This window comes from Hemicordylus capensis, chromosome 3 (genome assembly GCF_027244095.1).
Source record: "Hemicordylus capensis ecotype Gifberg chromosome 3, rHemCap1.1.pri, whole genome shotgun sequence".
Taxonomy (NCBI): domain Eukaryota; kingdom Metazoa; phylum Chordata; class Lepidosauria; order Squamata; family Cordylidae; genus Hemicordylus; species Hemicordylus capensis.
In genome coordinates, this window is record NC_069659.1 from 110,326,277 (window position 1) to 110,349,879 (window position 23,603).

A 23,603-nucleotide genomic window follows, 5' to 3' on the forward strand; every position below is an offset into this window, starting at 1 on the left:
AGAAGCCTAGCTCTGCCCCATGTTCCAAACAGTCAGCCACCTCAAGTATAGTCTGCTCTCCTTAACAGTTGGCTGCCCCACTCACTCCAGGGATTCTGATTACCAGTTTGTTCAGTCTTTCCCTGCCTCCACTGACCGGGAGCAAAAGCCTGGCTTCCCTAAATGTGATTTAAGTCTATAGCTTCTCCTTCCTTGTCTCTTAAAAGTAGAATGTAAAAAGCAAGAGAAACTTCTGAAATGTTTTAACATTTGATTTTGTCTAATAACCTAAGCGGCAAGCAAGATATTATATTAAGTTAATCAGAAGGGGACAGAAAATTCTGAAGATGCAGATCCCCAGACAAATCCCACAGTTCTTTCTAACCTAAAGCAGGATTTCATTTGGGAAAGAGAAGTTTCCCCAGCTGAGATAAACCATGAAGCTTCCATCTGGTTTTGATTATAAGAGGACATGATCTAGTCCAAATTGCTCTCCTTGGCATTACACAAGCAAAGGTAATAGGCCTCTGATTCTACTCTCCTCCCCTCCACCACCCACAAAAAGCCTACAGGTGGAGGGTAAAAGAAGTAGGCTGGAGTGACACTGATGCCAAAAGAGGAATTAGGACAGCCTGTTCAACATGGAGAGATATACGGATGACAGGATTAATATGCAGCCACATGTTGGCAGGCAGAGGGACTCTCTGAAGTTGAAATGAAAAGAAACAGTTGATGAGGAAGAAAATGAGACTTGCCCAGATGATCTAGGAACTGATAAGAACATAAGCAGCCCCGCTGGATCAGGCCCAGGCCCATCCAGTCCAGCATCCTGTTCCACACAGTGGTCCACAAGAAGCCTTTGAGAAGCTCATAGGCAAAAGCTGAGGGCATACGCTCTTTCCTGCTGTTGCTCCCCTCCAATTGGTATTGCAGGGGAGCAAGAGGCATCTTGTTTCTGAGGCTGGAGATGGCCTATAGCCACCAGAATAGTAGCCATTGATAGACCTGTCCTCCGTGAATTTGTCTAAGCCCCTTCTAAAGCCATCCATGCTAGTGGCCATCACCACATCCTGTGGCAGAGAAGTCCATAGATTAATTTTTCACACAAGGCTCTGTGTAAAAAATTTCTTTCTTTATTAGGCCCTAAATTCCTGGCATCCAGTTTCATGGGATGACCCCTGGTTCTAGTGTTGTGAGAGGGAGAAAAAATTCTCTCTGTATTCCATGCATAATTTTATACTCCTCTATCATGTCTCTCCATAGTCACTTCTTTTTCAAACTAAAAAAACCCCAGATACTGCAGCCTTGCCTCATAAGGAAGGTGCTCCAGGCCCCAATCATCTTGGTTGCCTTCTTCTGCACCTTTTCCAGTTCTACAATGTACTTCTAGAGATGCAATGACCAGAACTGCACACAGTACTCCAAATGTGGCCGCATCACAGATTTGTATAAGGACATTATAATATTAGCATTTTAATTTTCAATTTCCTTCCTAATGATCACTAACATGGAATTGGCCTTTTTCACAGCTGCGATTAACTGAGAAAACACTTTCAAAGAGCTGTCCACATCAACCCCAAGATCTCTCTACTGCTCAGTCAATGACAGCTCAGACACCATCAGTGTATTTGTGAAGTTGGGGTTTTTTGCCCTAATATGCATCACTTTACACTTGCTTACAACACATTTCCCATTTTGTCACCCACTCACTTATTTTGAAGAGATCCTTTTGGAGCTCCTCCCAATCTGTTTTGGATTTTCACTATCCTGAATAGTTTAGTGTCATCTGCAAATCTGGCTATTTTGCTGCTTACCCCACCTTCTTGATCATTTATGAACAAGTTAATTTCCTTCCATAAAGGATGGAGAATGAGTACCCACATATTCTAGCCACTGTGTGCCAAGTTAAGCTGCTTCTACCTCAGACCCCTCATTTTCCCTTGTTCCAATAAAAGGTTCTAATTTGGGAACGGACAGGAGGGAGGAAGAAAAAGAGCACGCTCCAAAAAAGAATGTATCCCCAGCCACTGTTTGTTTTCCAATCAAGATCACTCTGGTCCCAACACTCCCTCAGTGGCATGGGTGCAGTCCCTCCCGCCCACACACACCTCCTACAGCCCACTGTTTGTTCTTACAACCCCAAATAAATGACTATCAACTGCAGGTTGTGGGGGCCAGGGCCAACAACCTACAACAGTGCCTCCAAGGGGAGGGGGTGTCCTTGCTCTCTCAGAGCAGAAGCAGGGCCACCTGTGAGTTTCCTCAAAACTAATTCATTTTTACAGTTTTAAATGACATCTTTTTTATTCTGCTTCTTCAATTCTTCCTCCCTCCCATCTCGTAACATGGACCAGCATAGACAATAGCTGTCTTTTGCCCCACCAAGCAAGCCTTCAAATAATAATTGCATCCTGGATCCAAGGCCAAATGGTCCTGATCCCAGGACACTACCAGAAAACCCAACTCAATAAGTTTCTGGCTTATCCTTTCTCCAAAGGCACAAAAAGCAACACTCCTCCTGATGCCAGTTAGCTCCACAGCTGACAGAGAGATTCTTGGGCCCAGAAAACTATTTCTTGGGGTTATACTCATAGATTTGCTTGACACCCTCAGAACAAGTTCATGACATCACCAAGATACAAACATTTGGTAAAACACCTGATGTTCAATGAAACCAGCCAACAAAGATGACTGAAACAGAGGCCAAGATGAAATGGAATTTATTCCAGTTTTTTCTTGGTGCCCAGAAAAGGACAGGAAAGTGGAGACCAGAGGGACCTCAAGTGGTGAAACAAATTTCTATGCAAGAGGCAGTTTGAGATGCTGGAAGCTTTCATGGCAGCTATTGTCAAGCAGGACTGTCTAGCAACTACCAAATTTTCAGAGGCATATCTATATGTACCATTTGAAGCCAACCACTTGAGACAACTTGACTTTTCATACAACAAGATACACTCCTAGTTCTGGGCTCTGCCCTTTGGCCTCATGTCAGCACCCTTATGTTCACCAAGATCCTGCTGCTACTGCTTTCACAGGTCATCTGAAGAATTCAACTCAGCATGGAGATTATCCATACTGGTTATCCAGTACCTCATTGGGGTAGATGTCCCAAACAAGGGGATCCAGTTTTCACTAGGCCCCAAATTTCGCCATCACCCAGAGAAGTTCCAATTGATAGTCAGGAGGCTAATTGCCAATGGCTAAGATGATTGGGGTATTCAGAGGAGGTTCTGGCCACACTACTGTCATCTTGGGGGATTTCTACAAGTAGGGTATGTGGTGCAGGAAGGCAGATAGGGGTCTGGAGGGTAGACAAGATATTCTGAATTTCCTTCAGGCTGAACTCAGAAGGAGTTTGAGTACTAGCGCTCAAGGCACACTGCAGCCTTGAACAGTGTACCGGGGTTCCTACATAAAAAGTTTAGTTTATTTCCAGTCACTTCTGTGTTTGCAGATTCCTAAAGCGTGCAACTCTACTTAATCCTCTCATTTCCCACATAAAGTCAAACTGGTTCTCATAACTACTACATCAGCTTGCAGATTCTTGGAATTGGAGGTACTCTCCTCAAATCCTGAGTTATGTGCCTTCAAGGTGGACAAAGTAGTACTTCACCCAGATCCAACAGTTACAGCAAATATCAATTCAGTTTTTCACAGGTCACAAGAGATAGTTACGCCATCCTTTCCCCCCAAGTTGATACATTAGCAAGAAAAGAGATGGTATAGGCTAGAGGTGCACTGGGCTCTGTGCATTTCTTCCTGGATAGACTGCCCTCTGTCAGAAAATCTGAACATTTGTTCTTTACAGGATTCCTCCCTGGAGAAAAAAAGTTCTCTCAGGTGATAATATTTTGGTGGCTGTGTAACTGCACAGTGATGGTCTAAGAGAATTTGGGAAGGCAACCTTCAGAGCAGATTATAGCCCTCTATTCAGGGAGTGGAGACCTCAGCAGTTTGGGGGGTAATTCCTCCCTCTAGGAAATCTGTAGCGAGGTTATGTGGGTATCATAGCATATGTTGCTTACTAGGCATTATAAGATGTATGTATATTCCTCAGCAGATGCAGCATTTAGGAGGATTCTGCAAAGGGTGCTTCAGCCATGCATGGTAACCTATTCTTGGTGTGTTATATTTTTGCATCTTGAAGCTTATAGAACACAGAATGAATTGTGGGAGACCTGGGAGAAAAGGAAATTCTCACAATGAATTCCCATTCTCAGGGATTCCTAGAGAACATTCTCTCCCTTCATGCATAGGAACCTGGAAGTATCTAGAATAATAGCCAGAATGCATGGAAGAAGATGGAACTGGTTCTATGGAGTCCTTTTGGAGCAGCGAAGACACCTCTTCTTCAAGGACAGGAATTGAGTGGGTGTATTTTATGCCCACATGGGCGGGTAGAGAGTCAAATTCAATAGCATAGCCACTATGCACAACACCCAGGCATCTGATGTCACTAGACATCAGGAAAGGAGAAAGGGGGCGAGATAGATAGAGGCTGAGGGAACGGGGATAGATACTTCCAGGTCCTCCTCGTTAAAAGGACTGCTTGGATTGGTCCTGAGGCCTCAGTTTTTGTTGACCCTTTTGGCGCTGATGGAAGGGGTGCCTAGTGTACTGTCAAAAAAAAATTCCTGTCCTGGGAAGGCCACGGTTGGTATTGCTGTTTGTAATTAGGGTGGTACCTGCACTGGAAGGGTGAGTGCCTTGGGCCTGAATCAGTTGAGGTTGACGCTGAAAGAGGAGACACAGACATCAAAGCTGTTGAACGGCTTGGAGCTGAAAGAGTAGGGTCAATGCCGGTGCAGTTGGTGCCGAGCGTGCCAATGTCGAGGAATGTCCCAGAGGACTGAAGTCCCTCGATGCCGAGGGGGCAGGAAGTGAAGCTCTCGATGTCGGAGGCTTGGAAGAAGACAAAGGCCGAAGTTAAAACGAGGTGGTTGGCTGTGCTGTAGAAGGCGATGGGATCTTAATGGTAGACAACGTTGACAACCTAGGCATCGAACTCGGGGTCAAGTGCAACTTTGGCAACACGGAGAGCGTCAAACTCGGGGTAAAGGACGAAGCATGCTTCTCAGGCTTCTTGTGTGGTTCTCCCATAGACGAGCGGTGTCGGTCATGCTTATGTTTCTGAGAGTGCTCATGGCCTCTCTCCAAGGGCTTCTTAAAACACACACTTGAAGATGTGGCAGACATCGACGGGGTCAGCGCTGTGGTGGATGCAGACGGTGCCAAGAGGCTAGGTGGCACCAATTTCAGCTGCGGAAGGCTCGGCCTCGGGGTCCCTGGACAGAGAATATTTCCATGCGCAGAGGCCTTCAGTTGTAATTCCCTGCTTAAATGGGTCTTTTTCTTAAATGACAAACAGACCTTGTAGGTACTGGTATTATGATATCCCCCAAATATATGAGGCAGTCAGTACGGCCATCAGAGGAGAATATAGTGCCCCTGCAAGTTGCACAACTTTTAAAAGCATAAGGACAGCCCTGCTGAATCAGGCACAAGGCCCATCTAGTCCAGCATCCTGTTTCACACAGTGGCTCACCAGATGCCTCTGGGAAGCCCACAGGCAAGAGGTATCTGCATGTCCTCTCTCCTGCTGTTGCTCCCCTGCAACTGGGTTTGAGAGGCATTGTGCCTCTGAGGATGAAGGTAGCCCACAACCACCAGACTAGTAGCCATTGATAGACCTGTCTACCATGAATCTGTCTAAGTCCCTTTTAAAGCCATCCAAGTTGGTGGCCATCACCACATCCCATGGCAAAGAACTACAGGTTGCTTACCTGTAACTTTAGTTCTTCTAGTGGTCATCTGTACTTTTACACTAATGGACTATGTGCCTGCGCAGAGACCTCGTCAGAACCTAACAAGCTCAATTTTCCTGCTTTGGGCAGGAACCCCGCCCCCAGCCACTATATGCGGCTGCGCCACTCCTCATCCCCTCAATTATGGAGTCCGCCTTCAGGAGACCCCGCGGGGATGACGAGAGGGAGTGTAAAAGGACAGATGACCACCAGAAGAACCAAAGTTACAGATGACCAATGGATGCATAACAAGCTAGCACTCAAGAAGAAGGGAATAAACAGAAGCAATGTTAATCTGCCAGAAGTATTTATTTCAGAAACAAGTACATCAACTGAAAATGGATTGCAGGACACTCCTGCCAAATACAGCATCATTTCGTGCCCTGGCATCAATAGCATAATGGCAGATAAATGAGAGGGGCAAAGCCCAAGTAGCCGCCTGACAGATAGTATCCAATGGGACTGCCCGAACAAAGACAACAGAGGTCGCTATGGACCTGACTGAGTGGGCCTTAACTGGGACAGGTAACTGTTTATGGGCCAATTTATAACAGAGCTCAATTGTCGACACAATCCACCTAGACATGGATTGAGCAGAAACTTGGAGACATCTATGGGGCCCATCATAAAGAATAAACAGTGAGGGAGTTTTCCTCCATTTAGCCCATCTCTGAACATAGAAGGATAACGCCCATCTAACAACCCAGCGATGCAATCTATGCTCAGCATCAGAAGAAGGGTTCTGGAAGACTACTGGCAACGTGAGAGGCTGAGAACAATGGAATGTAGAGACCACCTTAGAGAGGAAATGGACATCAGGTCTGAGCACAACCTTGTCCTTGTGAAATTGGAGGTAAGGTAAATCAGCCCTAAGGGCCAGCAATTCACGCACCTTCCTGGCGGAGGTAATGGTCACCAGAAAGGCAACCTTCCAAGAAAGGAGAAGGGGCTCAATAGAGGCCAAAGGCTCAAAGGGAGGCTGCAACAAGCCAGCCAAAACCACAGATAGATCCCAGGCAGGTGCCATAACAGGATCATCAGGAAAAACATGTGAGAGACCCTTCAAGAAACTCTTTACCAACGGGTCTTTAAACCACGAAGGCCGAGAAGACAAGGAATGGGTCACAACTGCAGCCAAGTACACCCTAAGGGAGAAGAGTTTTAGACCAGACTTCTTAAGTGAAAGTAGATAATTACAGATGTCTTGTACAGCAGGGTTGAACACATCAAATTTATGCAAAACAGCAAATGAACAGAAACAGGTCCACTTATGATCATAAGATTTACGCGTGGACTGCTTTCTAGCTGCCACAGAAATGTCCCTTCGTTTCAGCGGGAGGATCTTCGTTTCAGCGGCAGGATCTTCTTGGCCGTCAGATGGAGAGACCGAACATCTGGGTGAAGCACCTGGCCCCGCTCCTGCGACAGCAGGTACAACAGAGTGGGAAGATGTATCCAAGCCTGCTTCATCTGCTTCAGAGCCGGAAACCGAGGCCTCCTGGGCCACCAAGGGGCTGTCAAAATGGCCATGGTCTGATCCAGCCTCATTTTGCTCAGCACCCTTGGAATAAGGGGGAACGGAGGTAAAAAGTAAAGCACAGGGCCTGTCCAGTCCAGGACAAAGGCATTGCCCAGAGAGTCCTCTCCTTCCCCTCCCCTGGAGCAATAGAGGACACACTGAGCATTGTCCCTGGAAGCGAACAGGTCCAGAGTCGGAACACCCCATTTTGCAAATACGCTCCCGAGAACCCCGCGGTTCAGGGTCCACTCATGGGAGACTGTCGACATCCAGCTCAAAGCGTCCGCCTGAACATTCAGGGAACATTGGGCGAGACTGCATGAGCCATGCACCAGTGCCAAAGGTCCATTGACAGTAACAGCAGACTCCCTGAAGATATGCCACCCTGTCAAATGACGTAGGCTTTTGCTGTCGTATTGTCCGTCTGGACTGTCACAAATTGACTGGCAATTACTGGCAAGAACCCTTTGAAGGTGTTGAATATGGCCAGCAACTCCAGTTGGTGTGTCGGGTTCTTTCCCTGGGCGAGCAATGTCCGCTCAGGTGAAAACCGTCTAAGCGTGCCCCCCTCAACCGAGCTCCATTGGTTGTGATCACTATCAGTTGTGATCACCCACCAAGACCGAGAAGTCCAAAATGGGCGCCGAAGTTCAGATGATAGACGTCTGTCCACCATGCTGCAGCCATCCAGACCCACCGAAGAGGTGTATGCTCCAAATGCGCTGGGTCCCAAAGAGGGTAGAATACGTTTAGGAACCATCTTTGGATGGCATGCATCCGAAGGTGTGCCAAAGGCAGCGTATAAGTGGTGGCCACCCTGTGCCCCAACAAACGCTGCACTGATTGCATAGTCTGTGGACCCCCTGCTAGAAATTTGCAGGCCAATCTCTGGAGAGTAGATATCCGGTTATTCAGAAGGAAAACCTTCTCCGCGGTCGTATCAAAAACCAGCCCTATGAAGTATATCCTGGGCGGGTTCCAACTGAGTTTTTTGAAATTGATTTGGAAATCCAAACTCTGCAGGGTATCTACGACCACCCCCAGGTCGTCCAGAATTGCTCATCTGGTATTCGCAAGGATAAGCCAATCGTCCAAGGACCTGCAGACCCTTTTCCTGTAGGAAAGCCACCACCAGGGCCAGATATTTCGTGAAAACCCTGGGTGCTGTTGTGAGACCAAGTGGCAAGGCCTTGAATGGATAGGGGATCCCCCCAACTGAAAATGTAGGAAGCATCGATGCTGAGGATGGATTGAGACATGATAGTACGCGTCCTTCAAATCTAGGGAGACCATCCACATGTCCTTTTCTAGGATGGTCAGTGTTTTCAGTATCAACAGCATCCGAAAACGCCTGTAGACCAAGTGTCTATTCAGGGCCCTGAGGTCCAGTATCGAACGCTGACATCCATCTGGCTTCGGCAAGATAAAATATAGGGAATAGAAGCTGGGACTCTCCGGATTCGTGACAGGTTCTATCGCATCATTTGACAGGAGAGAGGAGACCTCCTGGGCCAATTCCGAAGTATATGGGGTACTCACGATCCCTGACATGGGTTGCGTCCCCTCAAACCCGAGGGCGTAACGCAGACATATGACCATGAGGACCCACTGGTCCAAGGTCACCTCGTCCTATTTGGCTGAGAATGGGGCCAGGCGAGTTCAAAAGGTCCCCGAGTCATTGTTCCTTCAGGAAAGCACTTGGGCGCTATTTTTGAAAGGCAGGTTTGTTAGATTGGGGCCCTGGCTTGCATCTGGGTTGGTACTTGTTGCCACAAAAGGAGCGTTTCGAAGGCAATTGCTATTGAGATGGGGCCTTTTTTTTTACAAGGGAGGTTTTTGCTGCTTAGGTGTCAGTGAGGGATAGGACATGGACCTTGCCATACTCCGCAACTTCTGAACCTTCTGAAGTGTGTCATCAGTTTGTTCTACAAAAAGGCTAGAATCTTTGAAAGGGAGGTCCTTGACTAGCGCAGGCCTCGTAGGTCAGTCCAGAGGAACACAATCAGGCGTGCTGCCTAAGAGCCACTGGCATAGCCATCACCTTGGCTGCACATTCCACCAGGTACCTGGCCAAGTAGAGTTCCTGTTTAGTAACTTGGATCGCCTCTCGAAGGCATGTCTTAGCTGAATTGCGTTTGTCTTGCAGTAATAGATCCAAAAAGGAGGCCACTTTCTCCAACAGAAAGTGGATATATCGGGCATTGTAGGCCTGGTAATTGGCTACTCTTAGGTGGAGAGCCGAGGCTGAATAAAGCCTTCTCCCAAAGGAGTCCAGTTTTCTGCCCTCGTCACCTGTTGTCGACAGGCTGTGACCGCTAGTCTTCTGTAGGGACGCTTCCACGATGATGGAATTAGGGGCAGGATGATTCTTCAAGAAAGCTGTCTCATCCTGTAATTGCACCCTATAGAAATTCTCCAGGTGTCTATTGGGTTGGGACAGAGTCGCAAGTTTCTTCCAATGGCCTTGCATGACCCCCAACAAGGCCGAGTTAAGGGGTAGGGCAGCCGGTACCTTGGCCTCTGCATCTATAAGACTGAACAAAGGGTTCAATTCCCCTTTCTGCTGAGTACTGATACTCATGCCCAGCGCCGACACCATACATACCACATATGTGGAATATTGCTTGAGATCCTCCGATGGAGAAAGGGGCTTGGAATCAGACTGTATGTCCAGGAGAGAAGAGCCCCAGGAAACACCCTCCGAATCCGGGGAGCTAGTGTCGCTCTCATACTCTGATTCAGTAGAAGCCAACGAGTCTTAGGCCACAGCCAGCGGAACGCAGCAAGTTCTAGCTTGCTTTTATCGGTCAGTACTGAGGTGGAAAGTTCCACTGGTAGTGCAAGGGCCAATGTTGAAGCCTGCTATAGAACTGGAGCACTGGGGGGCGACTCGAAATGCTCAACTCGACTCGCAATGCTTGACTCGAGGAGAGCGTTGTAGGAAACAAGAAGTGCCCTCCCTTCAGAGTGAGAGGGGTTTCACACCAGTCTCAAGCCGTTCCTGGTTTCCCATAAGAAGAACCATCAGAGCACCGAGGGCCGTACTGAGGCCAAACATAGTCCGAGTAGTCCAAACGAGAATCCCGCTGGTAGCGATAATAAGAACTGAGTCCTGACACCATGCATCATAAGAGAATGCCACCTCATCCAAAGTAGAGCAGTGCTCCGACACACAATATTGATCTGTGTAAAGCAATTCTCGACAATCCCAGTCCCTATTGTGTCAATAGCTTAAGGAGCGGTCTTCAGATTGCCAATGGAAGCTTCGATCGCCTGGAGAGAGGCACTCCTGATGGCGGTGAACGGGCGAACTACACCGAGGCAGCCACGACGCATCCTCTGGAACAGGCCTGCTTGGCGAATACGCTTCGCTTCCCAATGAAATGCAGTCCTGCTCATCCATCGCCACTGATAGTTCTCTAGACGGGCACGCACAATCCAGAGACAAGTCCACGATTTCCCGGTTAGATGAGACCAACTTAGGCTTCTTGGCCAAAGGGTCCTTCGACGTTGAAACTGAGGCTATTTTCTTCTTCTTCTTTGGAATAGGGGGAAGATGTTGACGCGCCGATAAATCACGGGACAACTTTCCCCTCTTCTTCTTCTTCTTCGGCTTCAATATCGAAGGGTTTGAAGACTGATCCGGTGTCATGGACTGCGGCGAGGCGCTCGATATCGTTGTGGGAATGACAACGGGCCGCATGAAGACCAGTATCGAGACTGGGTTTTCAGCTCCTACAGAGGCGGGTTCAGAGAGGTCTGACTGAGCCGAAGAAGCCATTTTCAATTGACTTCTTCAAGAATAAGGCTTCTGAGGAACAGAGAGCCAAGTTCCACAGGGCTGCACGCAGGCAAGAAGCCCTATTTTGGTTAGCCTGTTTCGTAAACTTCTGGCAGAGAAGACAAGTCTCAACAATGTGCGATTCCCCCAGGCACAAGAGACACTTGGTATGAGCATCGGGGAGGGGATTTTAGATCCGGACTGAACACACTTAAAGTTCATTGTGCCTGGCATAAATGCCGAAGGCTGGCCAACCACTGCACCCCGTCCCAGCTGGGATCGGGGCTCTGGAGAAAGGAAAACCGCAAACAAAACGCAAGGAACAAAAAATGCAACTATGTGAAAAGAAATAAAGGAAAACAAAAGAAAAGACAGAAAAGGAAGCAGGAAAAAACAACAAGGAGATACATTCTGTTCCTACTTCTTGCCAAGTTGCAGATCCCACAATGTAGACTGAAGTGCAGACGATGAAAGACTGGGGATGACGAGTGGTGCAGCCGCATATAGCAGCTGGTGGCGATGTTTCCGCCCAAAGCAGGAAACTTGAGCTTGTTAGGTTCCAACGAAGTCTCTGTGCAGGCGCATATCCCATTGGTGTAAAAGACAGAGACCACGTCGAAGAAATCCATAGATTAGTTATGCGCTTCTTGTCGGTCCTAAATTTTCTGACCTTCAGTTTCATGGGGTGACCCCTGGTTCTAGTGTTGTGAGAGAGGGATAAAATTTTCTCTCTGTCCACCCTCTCCACTCCATGCATAACTTTATACACCTCAATCATGTCTCCCCTTAATTGCCTCTTTTCCAAGGTAAAGAGTCCCAGATGCTGTAGCCTAGCCTCATAAAGAAGGTGTTCCAGGCCCCTGATAATTCTGGTTGCCCTCTTCGGCACCTTTTCCAGTTCTAAACTTAAAACTTTTAGTAGACATAGCCAATAAATTGCCAAGTCCAGATAGCAATCAAAAACTGTCTGAGGTCAAACAATCCAAAAAGAGCAATAAATCGAGAGAATAATCAAAAATACAGTCCAGGTCAAAGCACAGAGAATTAGATAAAAAAATTGTCAGAAAAACAGTCCAAATCAAAACCAAGAAAGCCATCCAAATAACAATATTCACTTTCTCACCGGAATGAGGGAACAGGAACAGATCCTTCACGAAGCAGCACAAGCGACAGACAAGGAGGAACTGAAGAGGGAGGCGCTCTACAGCCGGCTTTGTAGGCTCCGATATCACTATGCCTTAAAGGGCCGGAGAGCACATATGCAGAGCTATAGATTCTTCCACAGCCTCCTGCACAGGCACAGAAGACCCAGTTGTGAGGGACCATGGATCCCTACAAAGATCACTGACTAGTCTGAAGATTACAAGATGTAAAATGCCCACTGGAATAAGACACCCCCCTCTTGCTTACATAGGAAAAGATAAGCTGCCTTACACAGAGTCAGAGCATTAATCCACCTAGCTCCGTATTGTCTACACTGACTGGCAGCAGTTCTCTAAGGTTTTAGACTCACTTTTTAATAGTTGTTCTGGCAAAGCTATCCTCTGCATACATATAAGAGGTAGACGCCCCAAACTTCTCTTTGAAACACCAGAATGGCCATCTTTATTACTCTGATCCAGGTCTGGCTCCTCCATGAGGCGATGGCCTCAGGTGGCAAGCATACCACTGAGTGGTGAATGCCACCTCCCACCACAGCACCCTGCAGGCAGTATTTCATGTGCCTGCATTTCACTGCTGTCCCCAAACACAAGGTCTGCTTTACATAAGCAGGTTGATCAAGTGCATCAGCTCGAGTAGTTTTTGTGTTGCTGCACCTTGAGCAGAAACATGCAGAATTGATACATGTCCAATGGTACCGTCTGGTGTTCCACCTCATCTGGACCACCAGGCAGTATAATCAGACATATATCAATTCCGCATGTTTCTCCTAAGGTGAGGCAACACAAACTACTCAAGCTACAGTAGCATGTGCCACAGCAACTTCATAATGTCTGCTACCGCAAGAACTTTATTAGCTATTATGTCAGCCACTTCCTATTTTTCCTTTAAAAGCCTGTATAATGTCTCTCTGTTATACTCTCTCTTATATATAGTTCTTCAATCCCTGGTGCATTTCAGCTTTTTCCCCTCACAGGGGAGGATGCAACAAAAGCATACACAAACCTTGGTTCTTCCTAGAGCCCCCTCCCTGCTTGTTGCCAGCTTTTCTCTGACTGCTGCCTTGCCCTTTATTCTGGAGACATACTATTCTCCTGATCTGGCCCTTCTTCATCTTGAAGATATTTTCTCACCTCAAACAACTGCAACACCATGTTTCAACCTCCTTCAGGGAAACAAGCAGCCTATTACCCTGCCTATTTGCATGAAGAGAGTTAAAAGTCAGTCAAAGGGGGCAGGTGCTGCACAAAAGGTTTGTTCAGTGTTGATGGTTCTTATAGGTGAGGACAAACAAACTTAATTCAGGTAAGATGAAGGTACTCTCAGGCAGTAAAACTGGTAGTCTCAGTTGTGAGATATGTCTGGTGTCATGCCCCAAAAGACTACATTCACAGCTTGGGGGCCTTCTAGACCCCATGCTATCCCTGGAAGTCCAGGTGGGGCAGTGTCCAGCAGTGCCCTTTTACCAGCTTCGGCTAGTATATCAGTTGCTGTCTTATCTAGATAAACCAGATGTACCTAATTACCCATGTTAGTGTGCTGGACTAGGATCAGGGGGACGCGGGTCCAAATCCCCATTCAGCCATGGAACTCACTGGGTGACTCTGGGCCAGTCACTTAACTCTCAGCCTAACCTCACAGGGTCGTTCTGAGAATAAAAATAACCATCTATGGGCTTCTTGGAGGAAGAGAAGGATATAAATGTACAAATAAAATAAAATAAATATATCCAGATTGCAATGCACTCTATGTGGGGCTGCCTTTGAAGACTGACTGAAAGTTTCAACTGGCTCAGAAGGCTGTTGCATGGATGCTTATAGGTGTCATTCACTACACAAATATTACCTTCAGTGGTTGTCAGTTTGCTTCTGAGCCAGATTCAAAGGTGCTGTTATTGACTTCCAAAGTTCTATATGGCTTGGGACCAGGCTATTTTATGCCAGGAAATTAAAACTGACAAAAGGAAATACTTTTTCACACAGTGCATAATTAATCTATGGAATTTTCTGCCATGGGATGTGGTGATGGCCACTAACTTGTGTGGCTTTAAAGGGGGCTTAGACAAATTCATGGAGGACAGGTCTATCAATGGCTACTAGTCTGGTGGCTAAAGGCCACCTCCAGCCTCAGAGGCAAGATGCCTCTCAATCAGTGTTCCCTCTAAGGCATGTGTGTGTGTGCGCGTGCTCACAAGTTTTTTTTAATGTCCGCTCAATAAATTTTAGATCCCACTCAGGTTGAATCAGTAAGGCCCCACTCTGGATGCATGTGCACACACACTGCCTTAATGCTGCCTCCCAGAACAAAACTCATTCTGCACACAGATGAAAAAATTTAGAGAGAACACTACTCTCAATACCAGTTGCAGGGCAGCAACAGCAAGAGAGAGTGTGTGCCCTCACATCTGGCCTATGGGCTTTCTGGTGGGCCAATGTGTGAAATAGGATGCTGTACTAGACAGACCTTGGGCTTCATCCAGTAGGACTGTTCTTATCTGTCAGACTGCATTCACCAGGACCCTCAGATAGTTTATCTACCAGGCCCTTCAGATAGTCATCTCAGGCCCTGCTCTCTGCTCCACCACTGAATCAGATCTAGTTGGCAGGGTCCAGGAACAGGGCTTTCTCTGTAGTATCCCCTCATCTTTGGAATGCCTTCCCAGAGATGCTTTGTCAATCTCCCTCTTTGATTAGTTTTAAAAAGATTTTGGAGTACACCAATCTTTTTAAACCAGCTTTTAAAAATGAGTTATAATTTTGTCAGTTTTAATCAATTTTTAGTTCTGACAGCTGTTTTATCTGCTGTTTTTGTTTTTATGTTTTGTTTTATTACTATTTATTGCTTTTATCATTCTGTTGTGTTTTATTTAGCTAGCATTATTGTAAGCCACCCTGAGCATCAGTGTATTGGATGAGCAGGACAGAAATATTTCAAGTAAATAAATATGTACTTTATGTTCAGCTCCCTCTCCCTAATTTTCAATGGTCAAAATATCAGACATGTCCAGATACTTCAGGCTGCAGCAATTAGCAGGTCAATTTCTAGCACTACATCTGTTTGTAATTACAACTGTATAACTGTTCAGTATAGTTACATTTTAGAAGTATGAATACTTTAAGTTTTTATTTTTAAAAATCTTATGTGCTAAGTTGTATGTAGTTGTTTTGCAACTTTACTGTTTAAAAGTTAAAATATGATAAAAATAGCCATTTTATATATTAATGTATATTTCAATTTACCCCCAAATTTCTGTCTTGTTTTAAAAGAACAAAAGAGTGAAAACCCATAATCCCACCCCATGACATCAAAATTTTTGACTTCTATGTCTAGCAGGTAGCTTTTAGGGCAAGTAGATGTTGTGCCCATTTCTGGAGCCTTCAAGACACCAGGAGTGTATCCTGTGGGTTGTGTGCAAACTCCATGGCATATCCCAGGGTTCACCCAGGCGTTCAAAGCTATTCTATCCTTTCACAAAGTGAAGGAGTTAGCCCTCTATGTGCATTTACACAAACTAATGCAGGATTTCTTTTTATTCATGAAGATGGAGAGAGAACAATGATTCCAGAAGAAGACTAAATGAAGCCTTTGCCAGAAAACCTTACAAAGACATTTAGATTTCTATCTGCTCTGTTGAAGTTTTGTGTGTGGCTTTAAAATGGCTGCTTTGTACTAGGTTTCTTGATCTCCTTTGTTGTGGCAAGAGTCTTCCTTTTATCTTTGATTTCCACCAATAATATCTTTATAGGGGCTTCCCAAGAGATTAAGTGCAAGAACTCACAGTATTGGGAGTTTTTCATCTATATCTCAAGTGGTAGTTGTGCTACTACTACAATATAAAATACTGTGGTAGTTGTACAACCAAATATTGTGTCTGCCTCATCATGTAGGTTGTCATTGGCCTGGAGATCAGTTGCCACCCACCCAGGGAGGAAGCAGCTAGGAGAATGACAAAGAATTATAGGAACCCTTCCAAAGAATTGGTTTGCGCTGCCTTCTGGTCAAGTGGAATTGCAAAGAAAACTGAATGTCTTCCTGAATGCTGAGAGAATAATCACCTTTACAGTTAATGTGGATGGCTAGCAGAGAGTAGGTATTCTTCTGTGGCTCTGCATATCTATTAGTCATGTACTTCTTAGTTAGGCATTTAAACAAGGTAAAACCAAGGTAACCAAGTAGGCATTTTACCCTTGGTTAGGTAAAAAATCCTTTTGACCTGAGGCTACGACGATGATGAATATTTATATAAAGCTCTTCAACCAAAGTTCTCAAAGTAGTTTACATAGAAAAATAAATAATACATAAATAAGATGGTACCCTGTCCCACAAAGGGCTCACAATCTAAAAAGAAATATAAGGCAGATACCAGCAGCAGCCACTAGAGGGCTGCTGTGCTGAGTTTGGATAAGGCCAATTGATCTCCCCCTGCTAAACATAAGAGAATCACCATTTTAAAAGATGACTCTCTGCTGAGTTAGCAGGGGTACTTGCTATTAATTGCCCAAGCTATTAATGGCATCTGGTATTAATGGAATTTATTCTGGTCCTATTCTTATTTTTCACAAGCTTTTTCTGTGTTCTATTGGTTTTTATATTTTCAATTATCTTGGTTATTTTATATGGATAAAATTAATTGTAACCTGTTTGAGACCATGGAATCAAAAACCAAAAGTAGAAATATTAAAATCACGCATGGTTACCAAATTAAAATAGTAATACAGAAGTTAAAACATCACTAACTTGTCAGGGGTATCCTCTACCTATTTATCTCTAGGTGGAGAAGCAACTGATCACATCATGTAGAGGGCGTTTAGAAGGCCTGCCTTCTAAAACTATTCAAGAATTAAGCACATCAACAAGGAAGAAAATTATCCCTTCTTTAAGAGTACATTCCATGTGGCTTGGCTTTAAATGTGTTATGTTATACAGACATTGTAAGATGTACTGCATAAGATCCAGAATGCTGGCACATTAGCAAGCTGTTTAAGAAAATCACCATCTAGCAACTGGAAAAAATAATCTCTTGCAAAGCACACATTATGTATTGATTTGATTTGATTTGATTTGATTTGTATACCACCCTTCCAAAATGGCTCAGGGCGGTTAATACATTAATAAATATATTGTTGTAGGAAATAGTTAACAGAGACCATGCTTCGCAGATTCCAAAACCTGATAAAATACTGAGCCTATTCAGAAAGAGAAGTGAAAAGACAGGGTGGATAGACTTTTAGTTCCAGGCAGAGGACAGTGATTTAAGAAACACAGGTATACATTACTAAAAAAACCAGCTTTTTAAAAAGAAGCATTTTCATGAAAATTCAATATCAAGATAGTTACAAAGTATAAAACTTACAGATACTAATAGGTTCACTATTTATACACAAGTGAGGCCTGTTAGAAAACCACAGAACTATTTGGCGGTGGCGGGGGGCGGGGGATATCCTTAGAATTCTTTTACCTTGTTCCCCAGTTTAAAGACTTCTTCCAGGTTGGTGAGGTTTGTGTTTATCATAATAGAGTCTGTATCACCATAAATTACTTCTAGATTCATCTAGAAAATGAATGGAAATGCAGGTTACAGCAGCAAGGCAAGCATTCTTTTCAAAAAGTCTACAACGGCTCAATTAATGTTCATAAGTTGTAGCAACTTCAAATGTTTGACCTAGTTCCAATTTAACTGTCATAGCAAAAAAATGCTCAGATCACATGAAATAAGTGTTTCAACACTGAAAATTGACTGCCCTGTCTAAGATCGGAGATATATTTGACAAACAAAAAACATAGGGAGTACATGTGGCCTTCATTACCCATGGTTTCCTATATATGCGGTTGGAACATAAGAACCCAGTTTCTTTATTCATGAGGCGAAAATAGAGTTATTTTCACTTATCCGCGATTCTTGAGTGGCTGGAAATTACTTCTGACATCATTTCCTGCTGCCATTTTGTAATGTTGAGCCATTTTGTGGCCCCTTTTGGGTGGGTGGGGGGCTCAAAAGGTAACAAAAATAGGAGGATTTGGAAATTTGGGGGGGGGCATTGCTGGAGAACTGAAAAACAAGGTACTGTGCTTGTTTCTGCTCTCCCCATTTTTTCTTGTGATTTTCAGCACAATTCAGTGAGTTTAGGAACCTAAATTGGCAATCCCCATACACTTAAAGTTTCTTTGTTCACAGTTCTGTTATCAGCAGAAATTGGCGGGAACTGAACCCCTGCGAATAACGAGGGCCACCTGTGAATTAGCCATCAATTCACATGGAGTGCAAAACCATGGTTTGGCACTCCATGTGAATTGATGGCTAATTGATGGTTTGGCACTCCCAGGAATGAGCCTGATGCTTTTAGACATATGTTTCTTTTTCTTCCTCCCATCATGCACTGTTACTTCTCAACAGGCAGACTATGATTTGCACTTACCCTGCAAACAATCCTGCAGGACAACCAAAAACCATAGTTTGCTCTTCATACCCTCACAAACCAGGAAGTAATTAAGTACAGTGCACAAGGGAAGAGGAGCATAGAAGCCCAGGGCTTCATTCTATAGGACCAAGATCATGTGAAACTGCAAGAGCAAAAAAACAAACAAAACAACAACAACCATAAACCACAGCTACCAGTAATCATGTAAAAAAGGGACCAATATGATGCTGCAAACCAGACATGTGGAATGGAACATTTTCAAGAAAAAATCCTATACTTTATTTTTCCAGTGGTATATTTTCCATTTCTAAAACATCATTAGCTGACATTCAGAATAACAGTGCACATGTGCAGCAGTGCAGGTTCCTGACTACTGCTATGCTGTCACTTGAGCATAGGTTGGAGAAATTTTCACCATTTTTCCCTTTCCTCTAAAGTCAGCTGTGTGTGTCCAAAATACGTCCCTGAGGGTTGCACAGCCCTCAGGAACATGTTTTAGTGATGCACAGTAGGCCTCAGAGGGAAAAGAAGTTTGGTGAAAATCGCCCCTTCCTCTGCTCAAGTGACAGTACATCGGTAGTCTGGCATTTGCTTTGCTGCACATGTAAAGTGCTACTCTGGATATCCAACATTGTTTAATAAAATTCATTCATAATAATGAATGGATGCCAATGCAATACTAGGCAACTTCAGCAATTTCAGAGTTGTAATTAATGTTTTTCAGGTGATTATTCAGGTGTACCCTCTCACACCTAGAAACAGTGTGAGAGGGTACATATGTTTTACTGATGCACTGAGTATTCCAATTTTAAAAATCCACATAAAGCTTTTAATTTGTTTTAGTGTAACAATGGTTGATTCTCACCCTACATCATCAAATATTTCAGTTCAGTTACTTGAAAACTACTTGATACATTGTGGGGAATTAATTTGGTGAAGGTTTTTTTTAAAAAACAACAACAACTGTGCAAACTAGTCAAATAGCTAGGGGTATGCACGGAACCAGCTACCCGGTTCAGTTCGAGTGCGAACTGCACTCGAACCTGACCGGACCAGTTTAGTCCAGCCTCCCTTCACTCACACACACACCCCGTTTGGTCGGGGGGGGGGTGTCCCGCTTTAAAACAAAAACAAAAACAAAAAAATAAAAATTCTTTACCTCTAGCCCCTTCAGGGGGCTTCCTAAAGATAAAGGGGGGCAGGGGTCTGTGAAGGTTCCCCCTTCCCCCTGCCAGCCTCAGTAATCACTGCCACTGCCCGGTTTACCACATTTTTGGCCAGTTTGGGCCTGAGTATTTCGGCGCAGGGGGCATTTTGCCTGCAGCCGCACATGCACAAATGGTCTCTGCAAGGCCTGGCATGGCCCAGGGCCTCGCAGAGGCCATTTGCTCATGCACAGCGGCCAAAAAAAAATGGCCATCGCGCATGCGCAAATTGCTTCTGTGAGGCCCTGGGCCATGCCAGGCCTTGCAGAGGCCATTTGCACATAAGCGGCAACAGGAAAAATGGCCGCTGGGCTGAAATACGCCCAAACTGGCCGAAAAAAGCGGTAAACCAGACTGCAGTGGTGATTACCGAGGCCAGTGGGGGGAGGGGGAACCTTCATGGACACAACCACCCCCCAAAGGGACTAGAGGTAAAGAATTATTTTTAAAAAATTAAAATTCGTGAACTGGCGGATGGGCGGTTGGTCCCGGTTCAGATGGAACTGTGTGTGTGTGTGTGTGTGTGTGTGTGTGTGTTGTGTGTGTTTCGGTTCAACCCCAAATCATCAACCCCCTGAACCAAACCCCCAAACCGGTTCACACATCCCTATAAATAGCATGACAAATCAGATAATATATTTAGGGCATTGGAAAAATTGTACAGTGATTTTTAAAAAGGGAGGGAGAAAGCTACATGGGAATTTTTTTACAGATAAGTTTTCAATTCAAAAATTTCCAGAAAACCCACATTTCTGGTTGCAACACACAAGGCTGGATCTGAAGGTGCACTTTTAATTTGCATACGGAAGGGTTGTTTACACATCAAATAAAAGTACTGTTCTAGAAAGATAAAACCAAGGTCGTATTCTGCCTGAACACATTATTGTTCAAGCAGAAACATCCTACGAATCCTAGAACTATGTAAACTCTTGCACAAGAATTTGTGCAAGTGTTTGCAATACAGCACTAGCTTTTATTTTCCTTCCTCTTATGGTTCCTTGGATCCAGCCCTTAGAAAATAAATATCATAATCCAAGTCTGCAAGAGAATAAGGAGTGCTGGAAAAAAATCACTCCCATTAAAGACATTAGAAAACACAGTTACTGGCCTGTGACTAAACTCTAATTAGCACTGTTCTTAATTTGCCTAACACACTCAAACATAGGTTTCAAACAGAGATTAGATCATATTTTCTTTGCTGCAAGAAAAAAAAATGCTATAATCCATTAGACAGGATTAGATTTGTAAACTAGGCATCCTGAGAAGTGATTTCAATTCTGTTTGGGTTACAATTTTCCTAGAATAAAAAAATTCACTAGGTGTGCTATTTAAGGGTTGCTGTATAATGAAAATGTTCATTATTACCTTCTGTACCATCTCCTTAGTATGCATCAAGATCTGGAGAAAGGAAAGGAAAAAGATTAATTCTAATGATGTGACATTACAAATATCAATCAGATAACAAGCTTTGTATTTTTGGCCTTACAAAATAAGGCAATTGTGACCAAAACCATGTTTGAACTAAGCTTTATATAATTATGCTCTGCTCAAAAAACACTACAAGTGAAAACTGTCAAAGTAGCAAAGTTTACTTATATACACATAAAATACATCACAAACATCTACCAGATGCCTGCAAGAGTCCATCATACCAAAGAGGATTTGCAATATCAGGGCGGAGTGGTTTATATCAGTGATTTAAATCATTATTTAATAACCAAGGGGGAAAAAGACCAATCAAGTTTCCCATTTTGGGAAATATTTCCCAAGCAAGCAACCATGAATTCTAAGTGTTGCTCTAACAATTAACACATATTGGTTTGCAATCAGAGACAGTTTGTAACTTAAAGGCATAATTCAAACCTTTGGCCATGCAGTCCACATGGCTTTTATGCTACAGAATTAACTTATAGACAAGACATGTATACAGGAAGTCGTCAGACTTACAAGAGAGTTGGTGAGCTATAACTGTGTCTTAAGTCAAAACGTCTTAACTTGGAACCTATTATCCCATAGGAATAGAAATAATGTTGTAAATGAGGGTTTAGTTCCAGATACTCTGTTTTCCCTGCTACTATCAAAGCTGGTGGTGTGTCAATCACAGGCATGCAGAAGAAAGGCTGATGGTGAAGAATCTTAAGTTGCTCACCAGGGCCACCCACTGCCTTCCCTGTCTGTTCCTGGCTCTCTCTCACTTTTCTGTGGAAGGGAGGCAGGCAACTGGGTAGCTTACCTCCACCTCCAACCATCCTGGTCAACAGAGAAGTGTGAGAAGGAAGCAGAGAATGGGCTGAGAACAGGCCAGGCTATCTCTCTCTCTCGCCATCACAGCAAACAAGCTGAGTATGGAGAAGGAGGAAGAGCAGAAGCCACAATGGTGGTGGTGAGAGGAACCTCTTGGACAGGCAAGTTGGCCAATCCCTCTGTAGCCTCAGGCAGTGTTCCCTCTAAGGCACACGCACGTGGGCTTGCTCACAAGTTTTTTAATGTCCACTCAGTTAATTTTAGATCCCGCTCAGGAGGGCCCCACTCTGAATGCACGTGTGCACACACTGCCTTGATACTGCCACCAAGAACAAAACCTATTCTGCACACAGATGAAAAAAATTAGAGAGAACACTGCTCAGATGCAGCAGTAGCAGCTACCAGGATTGCCAGTCTCAATGACAATGAGAGCTTGAGCCACCATTGTTCTGCCGCTGCTGTCTCCTCTTCCAGCCCACACACCAACAGCCATCTGGCAGACACTCCCCTTTGACAGCTTGTGTTGTAAAGTCAACACAGTTGTAAAGCTGAAAGACAATGGCAATTTACAAACATCTTAATTGCCAAAGTGTCTTAAGTCAAGAATCATATACAAGGATACTAAGCAAGATCACATACTTTAAGGCCAAGGCTTCAATGTTATGCCCCCTTAAACTGGAAACAAGTTCCACTGAATAAATTGGAATTTATGCGAGTCAACATGCATAAAACTGAGCTATATAATAAGTGCCCAGAATTTTTCAGAAGGAAGGGAGGAAGTTATTGAGCAAAGTATTGTTTTTCCTGGAGATGTCTCCATTTCTGTTTGGAAGTCATAACAGTAGCAATTTCAGAACTGAATACATTGCAGAGTTAAATAGTTGGGTACAAAACAGGAGTATAATTTCATCCACATGGGCTCTCTGGATACAAATACAGAAAGGCATCACTTTGATACTAGTACCTGACCCTGGCCCCTATGATCAAGATACCAACTTAAGTACACAAACGATTGTGTTATATTATAACAGACTACAATGTTTTCCCCTCACAGTTCTTTCTTTACAAAGAAATGCAGCCTTCCATCAATTAATTGAGTCCTACATTCATTTTTATTATACATTTATGTTAACTTCACACTTAGTTTTAAACTGTTATTTTTAAAGAGAGAAAATTATATATGAAACAATCTAATTTAAAACCAGATTAAAAATCAGATTATATCAACTTTCATTATTATTGAGCATATTTACAGTATACAGGTGGCCTTGTTATCCACAGACTCCCTATCTGCAGTTTTGCGTACCCGCAATTAGGTCTTAGAGCAGTTTCATTATAAGTGGGTAGAAAAAAAGGCGAAATTTGCTTATCTGTCCTTTTGCTTGTCCGGAAATGACCCAGAAATTACTTCCGATGTCATTTCCGGCTGCCATTTCCCAGCAGAATTCCATTTTGTGGCTCTTAATTCATTTATTTCTTGGCAAATATTTG

At 44.2% G+C, this 23,603-nt stretch overlaps 1 protein-coding gene across 3 annotated transcripts in view; it reads right to left on the reverse strand.

Moving 5' to 3' along the window:
• POLA1 (DNA polymerase alpha 1, catalytic subunit) overlaps window positions 1–23,603 on the reverse strand; it is a 467,466-nt gene that overhangs the window by 251,547 nt on the left and 192,316 nt on the right. For all 3 annotated transcript variants that reach the window (XR_008320234.1, XM_053312417.1, XM_053312419.1), the window contains exons 27-28: window positions 21,234–21,266; window positions 17,703–17,795 (exon numbers count right to left, since the gene is read on the reverse strand). Coding sequence is in view for 2 of the 3 variants with exons in the window: in XM_053312417.1 (XP_053168392.1) it covers window positions 17,703–17,795; window positions 21,234–21,266 (126 nt within the window). In the remaining variant the exon portion in view is untranslated. The remainder of the gene's footprint in view (window positions 1–17,702; window positions 17,796–21,233; window positions 21,267–23,603) is intronic.